Source organism: Narcine bancroftii, chromosome 4 (assembly GCF_036971445.1).
Source record: "Narcine bancroftii isolate sNarBan1 chromosome 4, sNarBan1.hap1, whole genome shotgun sequence".
NCBI lineage: Eukaryota > Metazoa > Chordata > Chondrichthyes > Torpediniformes > Narcinidae > Narcine > Narcine bancroftii.
This window is the reverse complement of record NC_091472.1, coordinates 76233609-76253582: the sequence shown is the minus strand read 5'-3', so window position 1 is coordinate 76253582 and position 19974 is coordinate 76233609. Positions and strand designations below refer to the sequence as shown.

Here is a 19974-nt window from a genome sequence, read left to right as displayed (position 1 = left end):
AGAGAGAGTCAAACAGGCTTTCTCTCAATCAGAGAGAGAGAGATACAGAGATCACTTGACAGAGTTATAGCCAGCAGAAGCAGCTGGGACTGGAACAGGACAAGCTGGCAAGCTCGTTTGTAAGATGGCCTGGTCAAAGCCCTTGTGATTCATGCAAGAGGAGAGGACTAGCTGTCTAATGTTTCACTTGGAATAACAGAAACCAAAAGGAACTCTGTGGTGTCCTGAAAGAAAGAGGTTATCATCTGGAGAACCCTGAAGGGGGCAAGTTTTGTCAGCAAGACACTGGAGTGGCTGATGGAAGTACATCAGTTGTGGATGTCCTGGAACAACAAATCTCTCTCTGAAAACCGACAAGAACCTTCCTGAGCGGTAACCATTCACCTTTCAAGCACCAAAGCCTGGTGAACTTTATAAATGTTAAATTCTGTGCACAGTATATAAGAATTGCCTGCAACCAGTGAACTTGGAGGAATGAGAAGTGAGATTGAACTGTGAACCAAAGAGCTCTTCGGAACTTGCATACACATTACATACACGTGCGCTTAGAATTAGAAGGGGGTTAAGTTAGGTTAGTTAAGTTAAAGATTGATTCTATTTTCATGTTTAAATATAATAAAAAGCCACTTTTGTTTAAGTAACCATTTGTCTTGATGAATATCTATTGCTCTTGGGTTTTGGGGTCCTCTGGGCTCGTAACATTTTCGATCAGAAAGGCCAAGCGGCAGTACACACAGAGAATCAACACCAGCAACACAAGGTGCATGTAGTAGGGTATTTGAACCATAACTGATGAAACGTCTACCCTGTGTTTCAGCAACAATGGTACATCCCATCCTGACAAGCTGAATAACTTCTATGCATGGTTTGATTTATTTTTAAATTGTGTCAACAAGGTGTGGTGAAACCAATATTGTGTATGAAAATGATATAACTTTTTATGTTTGATCTGCTCTCACTGGCTGACTCATGACTCTTCCCCTTTATCCCCCCCATAAAGGCTGTCAAGCCACAAACCTTCCCCCAGTTCAAGTCCAGGTCAGTGAGAGCCAGCAACACAAGGGATGCTGTCCATCTCTTGCCAATAAAAGCCTTCAGTTCCAGTAACTTCAGACTTTGCGTAATTGATTGTGCATCACAAGGGAAACTCTGTATCCCTCTGAAGAACCGCACGCTGCATTGCTGTAGCTGAGATGAAGAGGACCCAATCCAAGTTGAACTAGCACAAAACAAAAGGGCCACTCAATGCACCAAGTTGGATGCTGAAGGTCTGCTTGGCCAAACTGACAGAAGATCCCAGGAAACATCTTTAACAGTCCACTGTCCCTGCAGGATTTAAGGCAGCCACCATCATTCCATTGCCTAATGGAGCAACAGTAAGTGGACTAAATGACTACTGTCCAGCAGCACTGACCTCAACCATCATGAAGTACTTTGAGTGACTTGTAATGGAGCACATCAAATCACTCCTTCCAGCAACATTGGACCTCTTCCAGTTTGTATACCATCCAAGCAGTCCATGGATGATGATTTGCCTTGACCTTCATCTCCATCCTGAGTCACCTGGAGAATTGTGCCTCACACACACACATATCAGGCTGTTGGTTGTTCATTGACTTCAGCTTGGCGTTCAGCACAATCAAACATCAGAGGCTGGTAGATAAACTGACTCAACACCCCTCTCTGCAAATGGATCCTGGATCTCTTGAAATTTTTATTTAATTTCACATATGCGTTAAAACTTGTACATAAATTTCTTGTTCAAAAATATTAAAAATTAATACAGTGATTTTGAATTTTTCCTTTCCATCCTCTTTCCTCCCCCCCCCCCCCCCCCAACAGCCTAACAGAAAAAAGGAAAAGAAGAAAAAAAACATCTGGATATTATTTATAAAAACTTACTAAAACTATCAAATAAAGTCTAACATATCTTAATTTTTAGGAATCAGAAGATTCCGTCCGGTTGGGCGATAAGAACTAAATCCCTACAATTTGAAAATATGGTCCTGGACCTCTTGACTGAAAGTCCCCAGTCAGGGTTGGCAGCAAAATCTCAATTCCCAAAACGCTGAACACTGGCACACATTAGGGCAATGTGCTCAGCCCATTACTGTTCACACTACTGACTCTTGACTGCACTTCCAGATTCCATTCAAATAGAAAAATCAAATTTGCAGATGCTATAATAGTTGTTGCCTTATTGGCCACGATGTTGAGTCTTTTTACAGAGAGGTGGTTGGGAGGCTTATCGAACAACAACAACCTGAGTCTCAATGATTATAGATTTCAGAAGGATGAAAGTCAACCATTCTCCACAACATGTCAATGCCTCGGTCAAGGAGAGCACATGGTTCCTTGGTGTGCACCTAATAGATGGCCTATCCTGGATCCACAACACTGCCGTGTTAATCAGAAAGGCATAGCATCACCTACACTTCCTAAGGAGGTTGAGGATAACAAGGCTACTGGCCACTTTACAACATTTTATAGGAGTATAATTGAGAGTATCCTGTCTAGTTGCATCATTGTATGATATGGTAGCTACAAAGCATTGGACCAGGTCTCGAAATCTTTTTAAGCTTTCTGAATCCTTTGTCAGAACAGAGGATCATCAAAAAGGCCAAGATCGCTGGGTTCTCCCTTTCCTCTCAATGGAATTTGCTAAAATATGGCTTGAAGGATGAGAGAGAGAACCCCTTCTATCCTGCACACAGTGTCTGATCCACAACCATCACGGAGGTGGTACAGGACTGCGAGGCTGGGAAATAACTTCCTGCAGGCTGCTGTAAGATTGATGGATGGTATCCAAAATATTTGTATACACAGTATTTACTTTATATTGTATCTTCATTTATATATATATATATATGTGTGTGTGTGTGTATATATAGTGCATATATATGTATGAGTGTGCATGTATATATGCATGTATATGTGTGTGTGTGTATATATGTATGTATGTATATATGTATGTATATATATATATATGTGTGTGTGTATGTGTGGAGAAATGCTGTTTTGTCTGGTTGTATATGTGCAATTAGATGATAATAAATGTGAACTTGGCTTGGGAATGGGGGTTGTTCAGAGCTTTGTTTCTTAGTTTATGTAGGTCGTTAAATTCCTGCTAAAGATTTAATGTTTATTTCTAATTAAATGATGTAAATGTTTAGAATTTGACTGGTTTTCATAAATAAATTATCTTCTATTTTTGACTTCAGAGGGCATGGTTTTGCCACGAGAGCAGTTGAAAGGAGCAATTGAGTTCCATGGTGTCCACTTTGCCTATCCAACCCGCCAAGAATTTGAAGTATTCAGCGGGCTCGATCTGTCTATCCCAGCAGGCTCTGTAATGGCTGTAGTTGGTCCCAGTGGGTCAGGAAAATCAACATTAGTGTCCCTGTTGCTAAGGCTATATGATCCTGTTCAGGGTAAGTTTGAAATATATTGCAAAGTTTTAAATGTCAATTATTTTGCCCATTGTCTGGAAAAATACTCTTGATTTATGCTTTTGTGCCATTGCCATCTCTGAGGAATACAAAGAGCAATGGCATAAAACAGTAATTGTGGGGTTCGAATCCCACGCTGACTGTAAAGAGTTTGTACCATCACAGGATTCCACTTAGTCTGACCCACCACTAGTCTTTTTGTAATAGTCCGAATTCCAAATGCAAATCCCCCTTGGCTAGTATTAAGGGCTGTACCGGCTAACACATTAATACCCAGGATACACTCGTCAGTGGCAGCCACCAGGGCATGTAACCATAAAGGGGAAGGGCCATCACCCACCGTGGCGCGAACTTTTATTTCCTTCGCCAGGGTGATCGCTCCTCCCATCCCCTCTATTCAAAATGTCGGTCCAGTGCAGAGGTCGGGGTTACCAGGAATCACCGAGTGCTCCGCACCAGTGTCGACCAAGGCCAAATATTAGCGGTCATTATTACCCTGTCGTGGGTAAACTTGTACCTCTCACTTTGTTTGTTTTAGATTGGTCACAGTGTTTGAGCTACTGAAAGAAAATAGACACCCACACCGAGAGCAGTTCAGTTTATACAAATGTTTATTACAAATTCAAAAGCTGAATTCAAACTACAATATGCAAGCCCTTCCCAATTATACTTATCAACGCCTGGACTGGTCCCAACTGCCAAAGCGAGGCAACGACTGCACACTTGTAGTAGGTTGTCGGGGCGCCAGTAGCAGCTTCTCCACCTCCTTCGACCGGGGCGTTACCTGGACTCTAGAAGTTCTTCTTGCTGAGAGATGTTGCCACCTCTCAGAGAGTCTCAAACTTCAGCAGCGGGACCATGGCTTATATTACCCAAAAGTTGTTTACTCATAGCTTATCTATCTCTTTGAATAAATGATTTAATTATCTTCAAGGTCTCCTGAGAGTCTGCGACCAACAAAAGACAACTACAATCTCTGGGCTTCATGGTGGAAATTAGATAATGTCTACTGATTCATATGCATCCTGGGCCTCATGGTGGAATTTAGATGTGTCTACTAATTCATATGCATCCTGGGCCTCGTAGTGTAAATTAGATTATGTCTTCCTATTCAACTGCATCCCTGGGCCCCATGGTGGAATTTAGATTATGTCTTCTGATGCAACTGCATCCCTTCTTGCATAAGCTGGTCTAAATCCTCCATTACAGGTTCGAATCCCACGCTGACTGTAAGGTATTTGTATGTTCTCCCAGTATCTGCATGCATCTTCCCTGGGGTTCTGAGTTCCTCCCACTGTTCGAAACATACTTGGGGTGTAGGTTAATTGGATGTAATTGGGCGGCATGAACTCGTGGGCTGAAATGGCCTGTTAATGTGCTGTATATCTTGAAAAATTGCAACATTTCCTTTTTAGGTTCTGTTACTGTTGATGGCCATGATATACGCAGTCTTAATCCTCACTGGTTACGTGAAAACATTGGAGTGGTGAATCAGGTAAAACTGGAGTTTGGCAAGGAGGGGTACAAATAAACCAAGAAAATGGCAGAGCACAAAATAAGGGAATCGGGTAGGGGAGTGCTAGGTAGTGGAGCAAATTAGTTTGGGGGGTGGAGAGGTCACATTGGGTAGGTTTGTAATGAGTTTTTTGATGTTAAGTCCGTTTTTGGTTCTCAGGAGCCCATTCTGTTCTCCTGCTCGATTGCAGAGAATATTGCTTACGGTGCCTCTAACGATCCCAAGCTAACAATGGAAGATATTGAAAAGGCTGCCAAGACTGCAAATGCCCTGGAGTTCATCCAAAGCTTCCCCAAAGGTTTTGAAACAGTGGTCGGGGAAAAAGGTGTCTTACTCTCAGGTAAGCTAACTGGGCTGTGCTATGTCTCAAATTGTTTGCTGTGGGATGATGAAGAAAGTGCCTTTAAACCTCATGTCTTCTCCTAGGTGGCCAGAAGCAAAGGGTTGCAATCGCTCGAGCTCTACTGAAGGTAAGGATCATCCTCCTTTGAAACAGCAGCAAATTCCATGTAGATTTCCACCAGTTCAGACCTTCCAAAAATCTGAATTTGAGACCAATTTAAATCTCATCCCTTCAATACATTCAACTTTCTTTTCCCTAATTGCCAAATGCAATTGAAACAATTAAGATATCATTTCTGTTTGCAAGCATCTCAATTTCTTATGTATTCAGTGCTGAGAGAGTTGACTTATTTCTTTTGTTCATTTGTTTTCTCAGAACCCCAAAATTCTTTTGCTGGATGAAGCCACGAGGTGAGTGCAGACTATATAGTGTGATATTATTCTTGCTGACAAGATCTAATTTAAAAAAAAAAATTCTTTCATGTTGTTAGCCATCTTTTGTTACAACGCAACAAACAAATTGAAAAAGGAAATGAATTAAAATAATTATTTGCATTTGTGCCCACCGGTTTAATGAAGGGGTTGGAGAGATTAGTTTTATGAACACGTGATGAGAGTGAGAGGAGGGGTTTGGGGAGAAGACAGATTTTGAATAGTTTTGGGATCTACAGGTATAGACAATGGGCTCAATCAAGGATACACTGATTAAGGAGGCTGTGAATACAAAGTTGAGAAATTAGAAGTGGTTTCATTAGCCCCTTTTAAATCGTAGCACCTGGGTAACCCTCCTGGGACCTGGGTATGATTACTGGGGCAAAGGTGCTAGAAGCACCTTTTAAATTGCAGGGAGATCAACCCATTAAATTGCTAATTTGGCTCTTAGGGGGATTCTGCCCCCCTCAATGAAGCATCACACACTCACTGGAAGTATTGCCGGATGTTCAGATGCTGGCTGCCCAGTGACGCACGTATGCAAGTGCTGACATCACAGGAATAAGCGGGTTGGCCAATTTCCTTTTCATTTCGCCTGTGGACAAGACCTAGTTAAGTTTAACTGGGTTCCCTGACTACTCTGAGGTTGGTCAGGAACCCAGTTTGGTTCCGACAAGGTTGATCCGATTGGACCTTTTCTAACTGGGACATTAACCAGGCAAATTGCCCGGTTAACCCCATTTTACACAGCAGTTTGAAAGGGCTTACTGATATATGGAGTCATTAGATGTCAGAGTCAATCAGCATGTGGCTGGTAGTCCCAGATTTCTGCTACTTTAAACATACCAAAACAACTACAGGCAATTCTCTATTTTTTTCAAAAAATTTATTATGAATTTACAAAATGAGTTATTTAAGTTATGAATTCTTTTATTGTCATGTAATAAAACAGATGAAATATGACACAAAATTGCATTTAGCCTGCCATAAGGCAAAGATTCACCATCAGCAGAAATTGCCCAGCGCTCCATACGGTCAGAGAAAGAGAAGCAAAAGAGAGTTCCTTCAGAATCATTGAATGTCTGTGGATTTGCCTCAATCATTCCTGCAGCCCCACAGACTTCACTCCAAACTATTGGACACGATTAGGAGGCCTTCAATGCCAGAGGCCCCTTCTCGCATCTTGGTTCCAATATCTGGTACCTCTTCAGACAGTCTCGAGCCAGCCACCAGCAGTCCGCAGCCTGGGGTGAAACCTTTGACTGCAAGACCCAAATAGCACACGTTCTACGTGGTTCTTCATCTTGAGTTGCAAACAGCCCACCGCCTATGTATTTTTCAACCACAGAGCTTCCTCACTGGTCTGCCGTTGTGGTCACTGTTCCATATACTCATTTCCTCTGCTTCTCCTTCTCAATGGGAGGTGTTCTCTCTGTTTTGTGATGATCTGCGCCAGTCCTCTGCTTTCCTGGAATGTGTAACCCCTTGAGGATGCTGCCAGCACTCATGCTGCCATCTTGTGCCCAGACCTCACAGTTGCAGGATTTTAAAATCGTGCACTGTCACTCCTTTCTTTCATCTTTGGGTTGGCTTCGCAGACGAAGATTTATGGAGGGGTATGTCCACGTCTGCTGCAGGCTCGTTGGTGACTGACAAGTCCGATGCGGGACAGGCAGGCACGGTTGCAGCGGTTGCAAGGGAAAATTGGTTGGTTGGGGTTGGGTGTTGGGTTTTTCCACCTTTGTCTTTTGTCAGTGAGGTGGGCTCTGCGGTCTTCAAAGGAGGTTGCAGCCCGCCGAACTCTGAGGCGCCAAGATGCACGGTTGGAGGCGATATCAGCCCACTGGTGGTGGTCAATGTGGCAGGCACCAAGAGATTTCTTTAAGCAGTCCTTGTACCTCTTCTTTGGTGCACCTTTGTCTCGGTGGCCAGTGGAGAGCTCGCCATATAACACGATCTTGGGAAGGCGATGGTCCTCCATTCTGGAGACGTGACCCACCCAGCGCAGTTGGGTATTCAGCAGCGTGGATTCAATGCTTGCGGATTTTGCCAGCTTGAGTACTTCGATGTTGGTGATGAAGTCATTCCAATGAATGTTGAGGATGGAGCGGAGACAGTGCTGATGGAAGCGTTCTAGGAGCTGTAGGTGATGCCGGTAGAGGACTCATGATTCGGAGCTGAACAGGAGCGTGGGTATGACAACAGCTCTGTACACACTGATTTTTGTGTGTTTCTTCAGGTGATTGTTTTTCCAGACTCTTGTGTAGTCTTCCAAAGGCACTATTTGCCTTGGCGAGTCTGTTGTCTATCTCTTTGTCGATCCTTGCATCAGATGAAATGGTGCAGCCGAGGTAGGTAAACTGGTTGACCGTTTTGAGTTCTGTGTGCCCGATGGAGATGTGGGGGGGTGCTGGTAGTCATGGTGGCCAAACATTTTGGCAGTTTCCGCAAAACAGGACGTCATGCACTGGAGAGCTGGCTCTGAATGGGCAACTCAAGTGGCATCGTCTGCAAAGAGTAGTTCACAGACAAGTTGCTCTTGTGTCTTGGTGTGAGCTTGCAGGCGCCTCAGATTGAAGAGACTGCCATCCGAGCGGTACCAGATGTAAACAGCGTCTTCATTGTTGAGGTCTTTCATGGCTTGTTTCAGCATCATGCTGAAGAAGATAGTAAAGAGGGTTGGTGCGAGGGCGCAGCCTTGCTTCACGCCGTTGTCAATGGAGAAGGGTTCGGAGAGCTCATTGCTGTATCTGACCCGACCTTGTTGGTTTTCGTGGAGTTGGATAACCATGTTGAGGAACTTGGGGGGGCATCTGAGGCGCTCTAGTATTTGCCAAAGCCCTTTCCTGCTCACGGTGTCAAAGGCTTTGGTGAGGTCAACAAAGGTGATGTAGAGTCCTTTGTTTTGTTCTCTGCACTTTTCTTGGAGCTGTCTGAGGACAAAGACCATGTCAGTAGTTCCTCTGTTTGCGCGAAAGCCACACTGTGATTCTGGGAGGATATTTTCGGCGACACTAGGTATTAGTCTATTAAGGAGAATCCTAGCGAAGATTTTGCCTGCAATGGAGAGCAGCGTGATTCCCCTGTAGTTTGAGCAGTCTGATTTCTCACCTTTGTTTTTGTACAGGGTGATGATGATGGCATCACAAAGGTCCTGAGGCAGCTTTCCTTGGTCCCAGCAGAGCATGAAAAACTCATGCAGTTTGGTATGCAGAGCTTTGCTGCCAGCCTTCCAGACCTCTGGGGGGGGATTCCATCCATACCTGCTGCTTTGCCACTTTTCAGTTGTTCAATTGTCTTATATGTCTCTTCCCGGGTAAGGACCTCATCCAGCTCTAGACTCAAGGGTTGTTGAGGGAGCTGGAGCAGGGCGGATTCTTGGACTGAGCGGTTGGCACTGAAAAGGGATTGGAAGTGTTCTGACCATCGATTGAGGATGGAGATCTTGTCCCTGAGGAGGACTTCGCCGTCTGAGCTGCGCAGAGGACTTTGGTCTTGGGGTGAGGGGCCGTACACCGCCTAAAGGACTGAGCAGTGGAACCTTGTGGAGGAGTGCTGTGTTTCTGCTCTCCAGGGGTGCACACCAAAGGAAGATTTGTGAAATTAATGTTTTATGGAGCATTGAAAAGGAGAGCGAGAGGTGGGGAAAGTAAGAGCTTAAAGGAGGAAACTTGAAACCTTGGGGCTTGTAATATCTTAACTCTTGGGCAACAGAGGAACAATTCATCTGGAATCTGACAGAAAACAGAACGAGTTATGTGTATATTTCAGAGATGCAGCATCTTGTGTGTAACCAAAGGTAAACCAATGGAGAATTTTAAAAAAACAAATCAAAACTTTCTTGAATCATTCTGCCAATGATCTTGTCTTTGATTGCAACTTCTATCTCAGTAATCAATGAATTTGGTGATTCCCTGACCACAGAGCCCTCATAGTTGATGATCTTACTTAACAAGGAGCAAGCATAGGTCAGTAAACACAGTTGATTGGTGATTAAGATGCCAGGATATGGCCAGCAGAACATTGAATGAACTCAAAGAGGATAGTGAGAGAATCTGGTCAGGAATGCTTTGAACAGTTATTTTTGAGATAACTGAGAAAAGGTTGAGAATTTTAGTAATCAATTAGGTTGAAGAGTGATGTTATTGTTTGCAGAAATGTCATCTAGTGTTTGCTTTGATGTCAGATTTGACAACGAGATTGTGAATAGTCTTCAATTTCTCTTTTTGACTGCTGAAGGTGCAAACCAGTTGGGAGAATTATTGTTCAGAGTTCAGAAGCTATAATTGTTCAATAATCATAAAATAGACACACTGAATTCAGGATAACAGGAGTGCCTGTTTTGGTGAGATTGAATTCCCCACATTAAAGTTTGTGGGAGATCATTTTTAGACTGTTTCCAGTATTTTTCAGTGGGAATAGGGTGAACGTACTGAACTACAATGTATGATTTAATTGATTCTATTTCCAAATGCTCTGATTATATTTCATTTTTGAAGTGAAATACAGTTTGATTTGGAATGAGCAGAATCCTGAGCATGTTCATACTGGTTCCAGGTTTCTGGTGATCTAATTTAGTTTTAATTTTTAAAATTTTAATTTTAATTTAATTTTAAGATGGTACAGTGTTACGAGCCCAAAGGACCCCAAAACCCAGTAGCAATAGACATGCACCAAGACAAGTGGCTTTCAAAACAAAAGTTATTTGTAATCAACTTCAAACATGAAAATAGACTCAAACTTTAACAACTCTATACTTATACTATACTCTGTACTAGCCCAATTTACCCCCTTCTAATTCTAAGAGCATGTGTATGTCGTGTGTGTGTGTGGATTTAAGAAAAGTTCTTTGGTTCACAGTTCAATCTCACTTCCCCTTCTTCCAAGTTCTCTGGTTGCAGGCAGTCACCATACTGTGCACAGAATTTAACATGTATAAAGTTCACCCAGCTTGGAGCTTGAAAGGTAAATGTTTACTTCTCAGGAAGGTTCTTATAGGGTTTGCAGAGAGAGATTTTTGTTGCTCCAGGATTTCCACATCACCTCAGGGTCTCACTGATGAAACTTGCCCCATCAGGGTCTTCTAGATTGTAACCTCTTTCTTCAAGCTACCACAGAGTTCCACTCCTTCCTCTATTTCAAGAGAAACATCAGACAGATAGCACTTCTAGCCATCTACTGCTCTGGAACTGGCTTTCATCAGTTTCACAGTTTTTCCTGGATTGCACTTTTCAGTCACTTGTCAGTGTCCCACACACTGACTGAGCTGTTAACTCAACTCTCTCTCTTTTCCAACTGCCACTCCCGTGAAAAGCATGTGACTCGTATGACTTGCAAAACCCCCAGTTTCTCCAGCAAACAACAGGAGTTCTTTCTTCTGCTTAAGTTGTTATCTTAGATAAACAACCCAAGAGTGACCTTTCTGTGAACTCTGGCAAAAGAGCTTCCATCATCCATTGTGTCTCCAGTTCCAAACAATGGTCATTCATTTTATGATGTTAGTTCAATTAACACCTACTTGTGACAGGTACTTACATTCTCCAGAAATCTTCAGTATTTCTTCAGTCTTTCAAAGATCTGTTTTAAAATGTGTGAATGTATGTGACCTACTCTAAATCGTATAATTTCTCCCCAAATATTAATATTGTTACAACAGGTACACAATCCTTGATCTGAAACCCTTGGAGGACAGTGTGTTCCGAATTTCGGATTTTTCCGGATTTCGGAAAGCCCACCCGAATTGTGCTGCAGTCTCCCCCAACCGCCGGTCCCCACTCGCCGGATTTTGGAGCTTTCTGGATTTTAGATGTCCGGATAAAGGATCGTGTACCTGTAGTAGGCTCTTCCTGCCCACAAGCCTGTGCTGCCCAACTGCACCAATTAACCAACAAACTGTACATTTTTTAAGGGTGGGAGGAAACTGAAGCACGCCAGGAAAACCCATGCAGGTCTTAGGAAGAATGTACAGACTTCTTACAGATGGCGCCGGTTTCGAACCCATATCACTGGTGCTGTAATAGCATTGAGCTAACAAGAAATTGTGGGCACTGTTATTCTGTTCTTGGCAATTCACTCTTCTTGAGTAATTTTGGGAACAGACATTTTTAGATCCTGGCTTCAATTTCCAGTAAAAGCCCCTGTTATCCTGAATTCAAACAATCGGCAAAAAAATCATGGAAAATAAATAAAAAATTTTGAAGTTTAAAATCGGCACAATTGCTATTAGTTTGCCAATCCACTTAATACACAATCTCAGGCAACTGAAAAATTCAGTTATCTGGCATCTACCAATCCCCTAAGTGCTGGATACTGGGAATTTTACTGTATTTTGGTCAATTTCTGATTTGATCAATAAATGTCAGATCTTTAAAGAAAGCAACCAGTTAATTAAGGATTTAATGTGTTAGCAATTAAGATATCTGAAACAGGTTTTTTTGTAACTCTGGGGCTTGGTTGACAGCAGAAAATTCCCAAATTATATTGTCTTAAAACTCTGGATTATTTCATTTTAAATTTCTGTTAAATTGTTGACCTTAATTACAAAAGTAAAATTTTGCAGATGCTGCATGTCGACAATAAAAGTGGAAAATGGTAGAAATTATTGATCAAGTAGCATTTATTTCAAGATAAAGATTCATAAAATTTGAGATCTGTAACTGCATGGGGGAAAAAAAACTCCATGGTATCATCATTCTGACAGACAGCTGTTACGGAGTCCAGAGGACCCCCAAAACCAGCAGCAATGGATATGCACCACGACACAGGGTTACTTAAACAAAAGTAGTTTTTAATTATAATTGAACAAGATCACAGAATTAAACTTGTTACTTTACCTACTTACTTTACCTAAACTACTTAATCCCCCCTCTAATACTAAGCTCAGGTGTGTGTATTTAAGATTAGAAAAGTTCTTTGGATCACAGTCCAATCTCACTGGTTGCAGACAATTCTTGTTCTGTGCACAGAAGTTAGCATTAACAAAGTTCACCAGTCTTTGGTGCCTAACAAGCAAATGGTTACCACTCAGGAGGGTTCTTGCTGGTTTTCAGAGAGAGATTCCTTTTCCAGGACTTCCACAACTGATTCTTGTTTAATCAGTCTTGCTGACAAAACTTGCCCCCTTCAGGGTTCTCCAGATGATCATCTTTCTTTCAGGACACTTTTCAGACCGCCATTCTTCTTTGACCAGACAGCCTTCCAAAGTTTGTCAGCTTTGTCCTTCCAGAATTGATTTCTGTCTCCTTTCTCTCTCTGCTTTTTCAGGTGCCTTCTCCGCTAAGAATGCATCTGAAGAAGTAAAATTCAGTTATCTGGCAGTTCAGGTGACAGTGTTGAAAGCACAACGCTGGCTACCCGAAAGGACAGCTGCGCTGGCTTCTGGCCCTTGGTTGTCAAGTCAAGATGGCTGGCTATCAGCTGAGACAGCCAGTGCGGGCTATCAGCACGGGGATGTCCTGCGCAGGACAACCCCCCTACTGGTCCCGCTGACCCGCTCTCTCCCCACTCATAGGGCTGGAGTGAACTACAGGGGAGAAGGCTGGAGCGGCCGGTAGTGGGGGGGGGGAAACAGCGGCTGGAGCGGTTGGCAGGGGAGAAGGAGGCTGGAACGACTGTTTGGGGGGGAAGGAGACTGGAGCGGCCGGCGGGCGAGAAGGAGGCGCTAGAGTCGGGTACAGGTATTGTTTCAGCCAGCCCTCTTCTCCCCCGCCAGCTGCTCCAGCCCCCTTCTCCCCACTCCTGAAATCAGTCCCCACAGTGTGGGGACAGCCCATGTCGGCCACCTGACAGTGTGGGGACTGATTTTGGGAGTGGGGAGAGAGCGGGGCAGTGGGATCAGTGTGGGGACGTACCTGCACTGACAGCCCGCGCTGGCTGCCCGACAGTGTGGGGACTGGGAGAGGAGCTATCAGGCACTGGCCAGCTGACTGTCATCCGTATGCAGCCACTTTTAGGCGGCTGCATTCAGATGGCTGGGGAGGCCACTGTGCTGTGGGGATTGACCCTCTCGGTGGAGGGTTATCAAACTCTCCTTGCAGGTGCCACCTGCACATTCACGTGGCCTTCCCACAGCCGCATTTTGCCAAAATATGCGGCTTTACAAGCGGGGCAATTGGCCACCTGAAAGTGCCTTCTGTTTCACACCCTCCCTCCCTGAGAGTAAAACTGTTCTGAGCCTGCCTGCAAAAGTCACAAGCTCTCCCAGGAAAGCTGTATTCTACAACTTTCTTGCTTTCTGCAAAAAGCACTCTGCAAAAGTCCTGCAAATATTCTGTTTTAAAATGTGTGTGTGCAAGCTGCTCTCGCAATTTCTCCCAAGCCACCTCTAAATATTCTGTCACACAGCCATCATTATAAAAGAAAACTCAAGAATGCTGCTCCAAGTTGGCCTGGTAAACATTCTACTGTAAATTATCCATATTGTGGTAGAATCTTGAGAACTTTAGGGGAATGTAGAGAAAACAAAATGGGATTGTAAAGGTGGATCAATAGTTAACAGAGGCTTGGTTGGCTGACAGGGCCTATTCCATGCTGAACAGATTAATGAAGGGCCTCTTATATTTTCTGATGTACAGTATTTTCTGTTTTTGTTCATCGAGTCTTGATTTTTTTTTTAAATCAGTGCACTGGATTCACAGAATGAGTACTTACTACAAGAAGCTTTGGATCGATTAATGGAAGGAAGAACAGTACTAATTATTGCCCATCGCCTGTCAACCATTCAGAACGCTGATGCTATTGCTGTCCTTGATCAGGGCAAGATTGTTGAGTGTGGCCCACATCACCAACTGCTCACAAATTCCGAGGGATTGTTTCGAAAACTCGTAGAGAAGCAGACTTTTTTACAAAACAGTCAAAGACTTGTGTTGAAAGCATAAACTTACCCAAATGTTGATAACTTTTCCCTAATCCACTTTACAAAAAAAAATAAAATAACAATTCCAGGTGACATGGCAATGCTTTGGGTACTGATTGACTTCAGTATAGGTAGTCGATAGATTCTAACCAATAAGGATATATGATCCCTTCAAAAGTCTCGGGTCGATGGGGAAAGATAGCATTTGTTTCACTTTGAGTCAAGATGCCCATTTGATTCCACTTGTCTTGCCAGAGTGGCTGGCATTGTTGTTCATTGGTCACATCTTAACACTGAGCTTTTGATGAAAAGAGAGCAAAAGTTTTGATTGCAGAAGTCACTCTTCTACAAGGTTTAACTATTGTATATCTTTTTTGATCTTTAAGTAGAGAGGCTAGTCATTGGCAAGTAATTTTTCCTGCCATGATAGAATAAATGGTCAAACTTAACATTGAGAAACTGTACAACTCAATGTATTGAGTGAAATTTGTGTATGATCTAATGTCAAAAGTTAATAACTATTTCATTGTTTATTATTCATGGTGATTTATAAATAGGAAAATTGTCACTTTTAAATTGTTACAAAAATGCCATTGCTATCAGAATCAAATGTGTGAATTTAAAATCCAATCTACAATTTGTAAATCAAGTATTTTTAGTTTGCCTATTTCCACAAATATATTTCCTTCCTTGCAGTATCAACCCTTCCTTTCCCTTTTTAAAAACAAAATCGACCGGGTGAACAACAAACTCTCTCCTTACACTCCAGGTCGAACAATTCCAGCCACATGATTCTTCTGTTTGGGAGCTGTCCAGCTGCTTGAGTATCTGTCAGAAAAAAAAAGTTCCTTTGTATTCTTTCTGCCTTTTAATCCTCAAAGCATCTGCCCAGACAGCATGCCTGGTGATGTCCTTAAAAGATGTACCAACTAACGAATTGGAGTTTTTATGGACACTTTGAACCTCTCACTGCAACCTGCTTCAAAAGTACAGACATTTTTTCGGTGCCCAAGAAAAGCAAGATGATGTACTTTAATGACAATTGGCCGGTGGCACTGACCATGTTGAAATGCTTTCAGAGATTGATATGGAGTGAATTAATTTGTGTCTCAGGAGGGACTCGATCCCTCTTCAATTTGCCTATCGTTACAAGTCAACAGCAGACACCATCTCACTGGCCCTGCACTCAATGTGAGATCACCGACCACAGAAACACCAATGTCAGGCTGTTCTTCATTGACAATGCCTTTGTACTAGCAAAACCTATGACCAAATTTAAGGATCTGGGACTCTGTCCTTCTGCAGCTGGATCCTCAACTTGCTCCTTGGCAGACCCCAATCAGTGTGAATTGGCAACATCAGTTCCCTCACACTACCCATCCATACGGGCACTCCAAGACTCCTTCATCCCCTGCTCTATTCCTGGTATGCACATGACTGAATAGTCAAGTTTGACTCAGCTCAGTCTACAAATTCACTGACAATACCACATTGCTGGCTGAAGTCATATATGAAGATTTAGAATTTGGTTGGGTTGTGACAAAACAACAATCTTCCTCTCAACCTGATCAGGACCAAGGAGTTTGTTGTTAATTTTAGGAAGAGGAGGCTGAGGCTCCACTCCCTTGTCTTGATGTTGGGATGGGAGTGAAAAGGGATCGTACTTTCAAGCACCTGGGAGTTTATCTTTCAGAAGATCCTTATTGGACCCATCACATCGAGACAGCTGTGAAGAAAGCACAACAATACTTCTATTTTTTATAATCTGATGAGATTTGACATGTCATTGTACATTTGAAACTTTATTAGAATATTCAATGGAAAATTTTTATCACAGCTTTGTTTGGTCATTTGAATGTCCAGAAATGCAGAAAGTAGCAAACCTTGCTTGCTCCATCACAAGCTCTAACCTCCAATCCATTAAAGACATGTGAGGTGTTGTCTGAAGAAATCAAGATAAAGAACTACCATCACCCTGGTCACAATGTTTTCTCACTGCTACCTTCAGGAAGAAGGTACAATTCCTGAAGACCATCATTTCCAGTTTCAACTCTGACATAGGACTGTCTCCATTATTGCAGTCAGTTTTGTATTAGGATGAGTATTTATTTTTTTATATTTATTGTATTTTTTGATTCAAATTATGTCTAAGATTATAGTCTTTTCAGCTGCTGGAAGCCAAAATTTTCATAATAATAGGTAAATTGTATGATTATATGACAATAAACGTTATTGTTAAGCCCTTGTCAGTATTGTACCCAATCTACCACTGTCTATTCCTCCTAGAAACATGTTTACTGGATAAATATGAGGAACTTCATCAAATATCTTCGATGAAGTATGTATCAACACCACTTGAAACCCTCCTCCAAATCGATGAGACCAGACACAGATTAGTTGACTGTTATGCTGAACGTCAATGCTGTTTGTGATCTTGCAATCCTAGTAGCAATCTCACACAGGTATATCTGTCCTTGACCTCATCCATTGACAAGGTAAGGCCAAACATAAACTTGTGGAACAACACATTTTCCTCCTGGACAGGCTTAAACCAAATAGTATGAAAACAAATGCTCAAATTTTAGGTAATGCTGATATTTTGGTCCAAGTTTCTTTTAGAGTGAATGAAATACATAGAATATGGTGTATTGGAATTTATTAGGTGTTGAGTACAGTTGTAGCATAGATAAAAGCTCACACTCAATTGGAGGAGAACTAATACTTTTATTAGCGTACAGCACAGGTAGGGTTCATGAACAGGCTTCAGAGGGATTCAGGGTTGAGATGGGAAATCAGGGTTATATATGGTCTCCCGGGGGAGGAGCCAGGAGGCAAGGCCAGTTCACTACAACAGTACATGAAATGAGATTATCAATGTGGATTGAGAGCTGGTTAACAATTGTTCTTGGGTGAGCATGTACAGACGACAGAGCTAAGTTTGGGCCCCAACTACCTGTATTCACATTTAAGACACTGGAGTCTACAGATGCTGGAATCTGGAGCAAATGCGAGTTTTGGCCTGAAACATTAGCAATTTTTTTTCTCCCCCCCCCCCCCCCCCCAAGTTTCTCCAGCAGTTTTTTAAAATTCACATATTTATCTCCCTCTTTCCCTCTCTTCATGTGTAGCTCCGATGTGCATTTTCAGGTCTCGTGGTTGCTGCATTTCCAATAATTCACCTTCCCACCGCCCTTCTTCCCCAACACCGACTTTCTTTTCCCTTTCCCCTCTGTCTCCTTCCACAGAGCCAAAATCAATTCTCACCTCTCCTCTTGTCCTATTCCTTTAACACCTGTTGTTGGTCTGGCCTCCTGCCATTCTTAACTCTGTTCTGATTGTGGTGATATGTAATTACACCAATCCTGGTGACCTTGTATATAAAGCAGTCCAGAGCTACAGTCTTGCCTTCCAGGTTTGTCTTGCAGAGAGACAAGACTTCTTAGTGTACATATTAGTTTATTAAAGCTGTCTTATTCTTGCACTGCTGTTCTGATTATTGTCAGTATAATTTAATAAACTAATATCATAGCTACGAGGATAGAAGCTGCTTCTGCTCCAACGCGCATTCCCGACCCCTGGAGACTTCCTGAGGAATGGAATCCGGGGATGACTAGCACGCATGTGCTTCTGAAGACAGAGACGGCGAGGAACCGCTGTACTGGAATCGTGGTGGAATGCAGGGAAGACCACAAAAGTACAATAGGGCAGGTAAGAAATGGCCAAGAGCCCTGCCTGCCCGTGGGTTCGCCGGTATAGGTGCCGGCGACCCTAAACTCCGGTCCGATCAGAAAGGGGCCACTACAAGTGCAGGTGGAAGGATCTCCACAAGTCGTGCTCCCGATCGCCACGTATGTGCAGAATTCCCAACCACTCCAGAGCCAGGGAAAGCAGATACCGCTACCGTCACTCCCCCAGCAGCAGCTCCCAGTACCCCAGGGTCCACCCTTGCTACACCTAAGGGATCAGAGACTGCGGCTTAGCCATGCGCTGCGACCAGACAGGCTGGAGCTCAACCCCAGAAATCCCGGAGCTGGCACACACTTCGGCCGTTGGCAGAGATGCTTTCTGAATTACGTGGAGGGTGCTGAGGCATCAGATAAAGAGCTATTAATGCTGCTGTTATCCCAGCTGGAAGACCACCCTTACTCCCTGATACAGGATGCCAGGTCCTACCAAGAGGCCAGGTCCTACCAAGAGGCAATGAGCATTTTACAGAGGCATTACAGTAAGCTGCGCTGGATGGGTCACGTCTCCAGAATGGAGGACCATCGCCTTCCCAAGATCGTGTTATATGGCGAGCTCTCCACTGGCCACCGTGACAGAGGTGCACCAAAGAAAAGGTACAAGGACTGCCTAAAGAAATCTCTTGGTGCCTGCCACATTGACCACCGCCAGTGGGCTGATAACGCCTCAAACCATGCATCTTGGCGCCTCACAGTTCGGCGGGCAGCAACCTCCTTTGAAGAAGACCACAGAGCCCACCTCACTGACAAAAGGCAAAGGAGGAAAAACCCAACACCCAACCCCAACCAACCAATTTTCCCTTGCAACCGCTGCAATCGTGTCTGCCTGTCCCGCATCGGACTTGTCAGCCACAAACGAGCCTGCAGCTGACGTGGACTTTTTACCCCCTCCATAAATCTTCGTCCGCGAAGCCAAGCCAAAGAACAGTAAGGGGCATAGTGAACTCTACTCCCGATACAGATTCATGACCAGGTCAAAACAAGTAGGGGAGTCTGCCAGAGACTTTATACTCTCTCTGAAAGATCTGGCGAGAGGCTGCAACTTTAAAGCAGTATCAGCTCAGGAGTATGCGGAGGACCTTATTAGAGACAGAAATGTTGCGGGCATACGGTCCACTGAGATGAGACATCAATTGTTGGAGAAAGGAATGGTGGGGCTAGATGAGGCAGAGACTATTGCAGAAGCATTAAAAAGCACCAGGAAAGAATTGGAGGAGTACTCACAGGACCCTGGGGCTTAGACAAACATCACGCTGTTGTACTCTCTAGCCCCAGGAAAAGAAAAGTGTGCTTCCTCACAGGAATTCAAAGCAGCAGCAGCACCTTGAGGGTCCCAAGTGCTTTTTCTGTAGACAAAGAAAGCACCCCAGAGCTCTCTGCCCTGCGAGAGAAAATGTCTGTTCCAACTGTGGTAAACATGGGCATTATGCAAACGTCTGCAGAAGCCCCAAGGCCACAGCCAAGGCCTATTTTCATGCTAATGAGAGGCGGAAAAGCTCTTCTTTCTCCACAAACAGAAGAAGAATGCCATGTGCAGCCGGCCATCTTGGACAAATGCTACAGAGGACACAGTCTTCAGGAGATGAATATGACGCCAAGTACTATCGGATAGAAGGACACTAAGGACACGCCAGTCTT

The 19974-nt window shown here is 43.5% G+C and overlaps 1 protein-coding gene across 7 annotated transcripts in view; it reads left to right on the top strand.

Moving 5' to 3' along the window:
• The window catches only part of abcb10 (ATP-binding cassette, sub-family B (MDR/TAP), member 10), a 107728-nt gene that overhangs the window by 29704 nt on the left and 58050 nt on the right, over positions 1–19974 (top strand). For 5 of the 7 annotated variants that reach the window (XM_069931656.1, XM_069931657.1, XM_069931655.1 and 2 more), the window contains 5 exons: positions 3222–3431; positions 4865–4944; positions 5125–5305; positions 5392–5435; positions 5684–5718. In XM_069931656.1, coding sequence (XP_069787757.1) covers positions 3222–3431; positions 4865–4944; positions 5125–5305; positions 5392–5435; positions 5684–5718 — 550 coding nt within the window. Of the gene's footprint in view, positions 1–3221; positions 3432–4864; positions 4945–5124; positions 5306–5391; positions 5436–5683; positions 5719–14359; positions 18075–19974 lie in introns of those variants that run through there. The other 2 variants (XM_069931663.1, XM_069931661.1) reach the window with 2 other exon arrangements.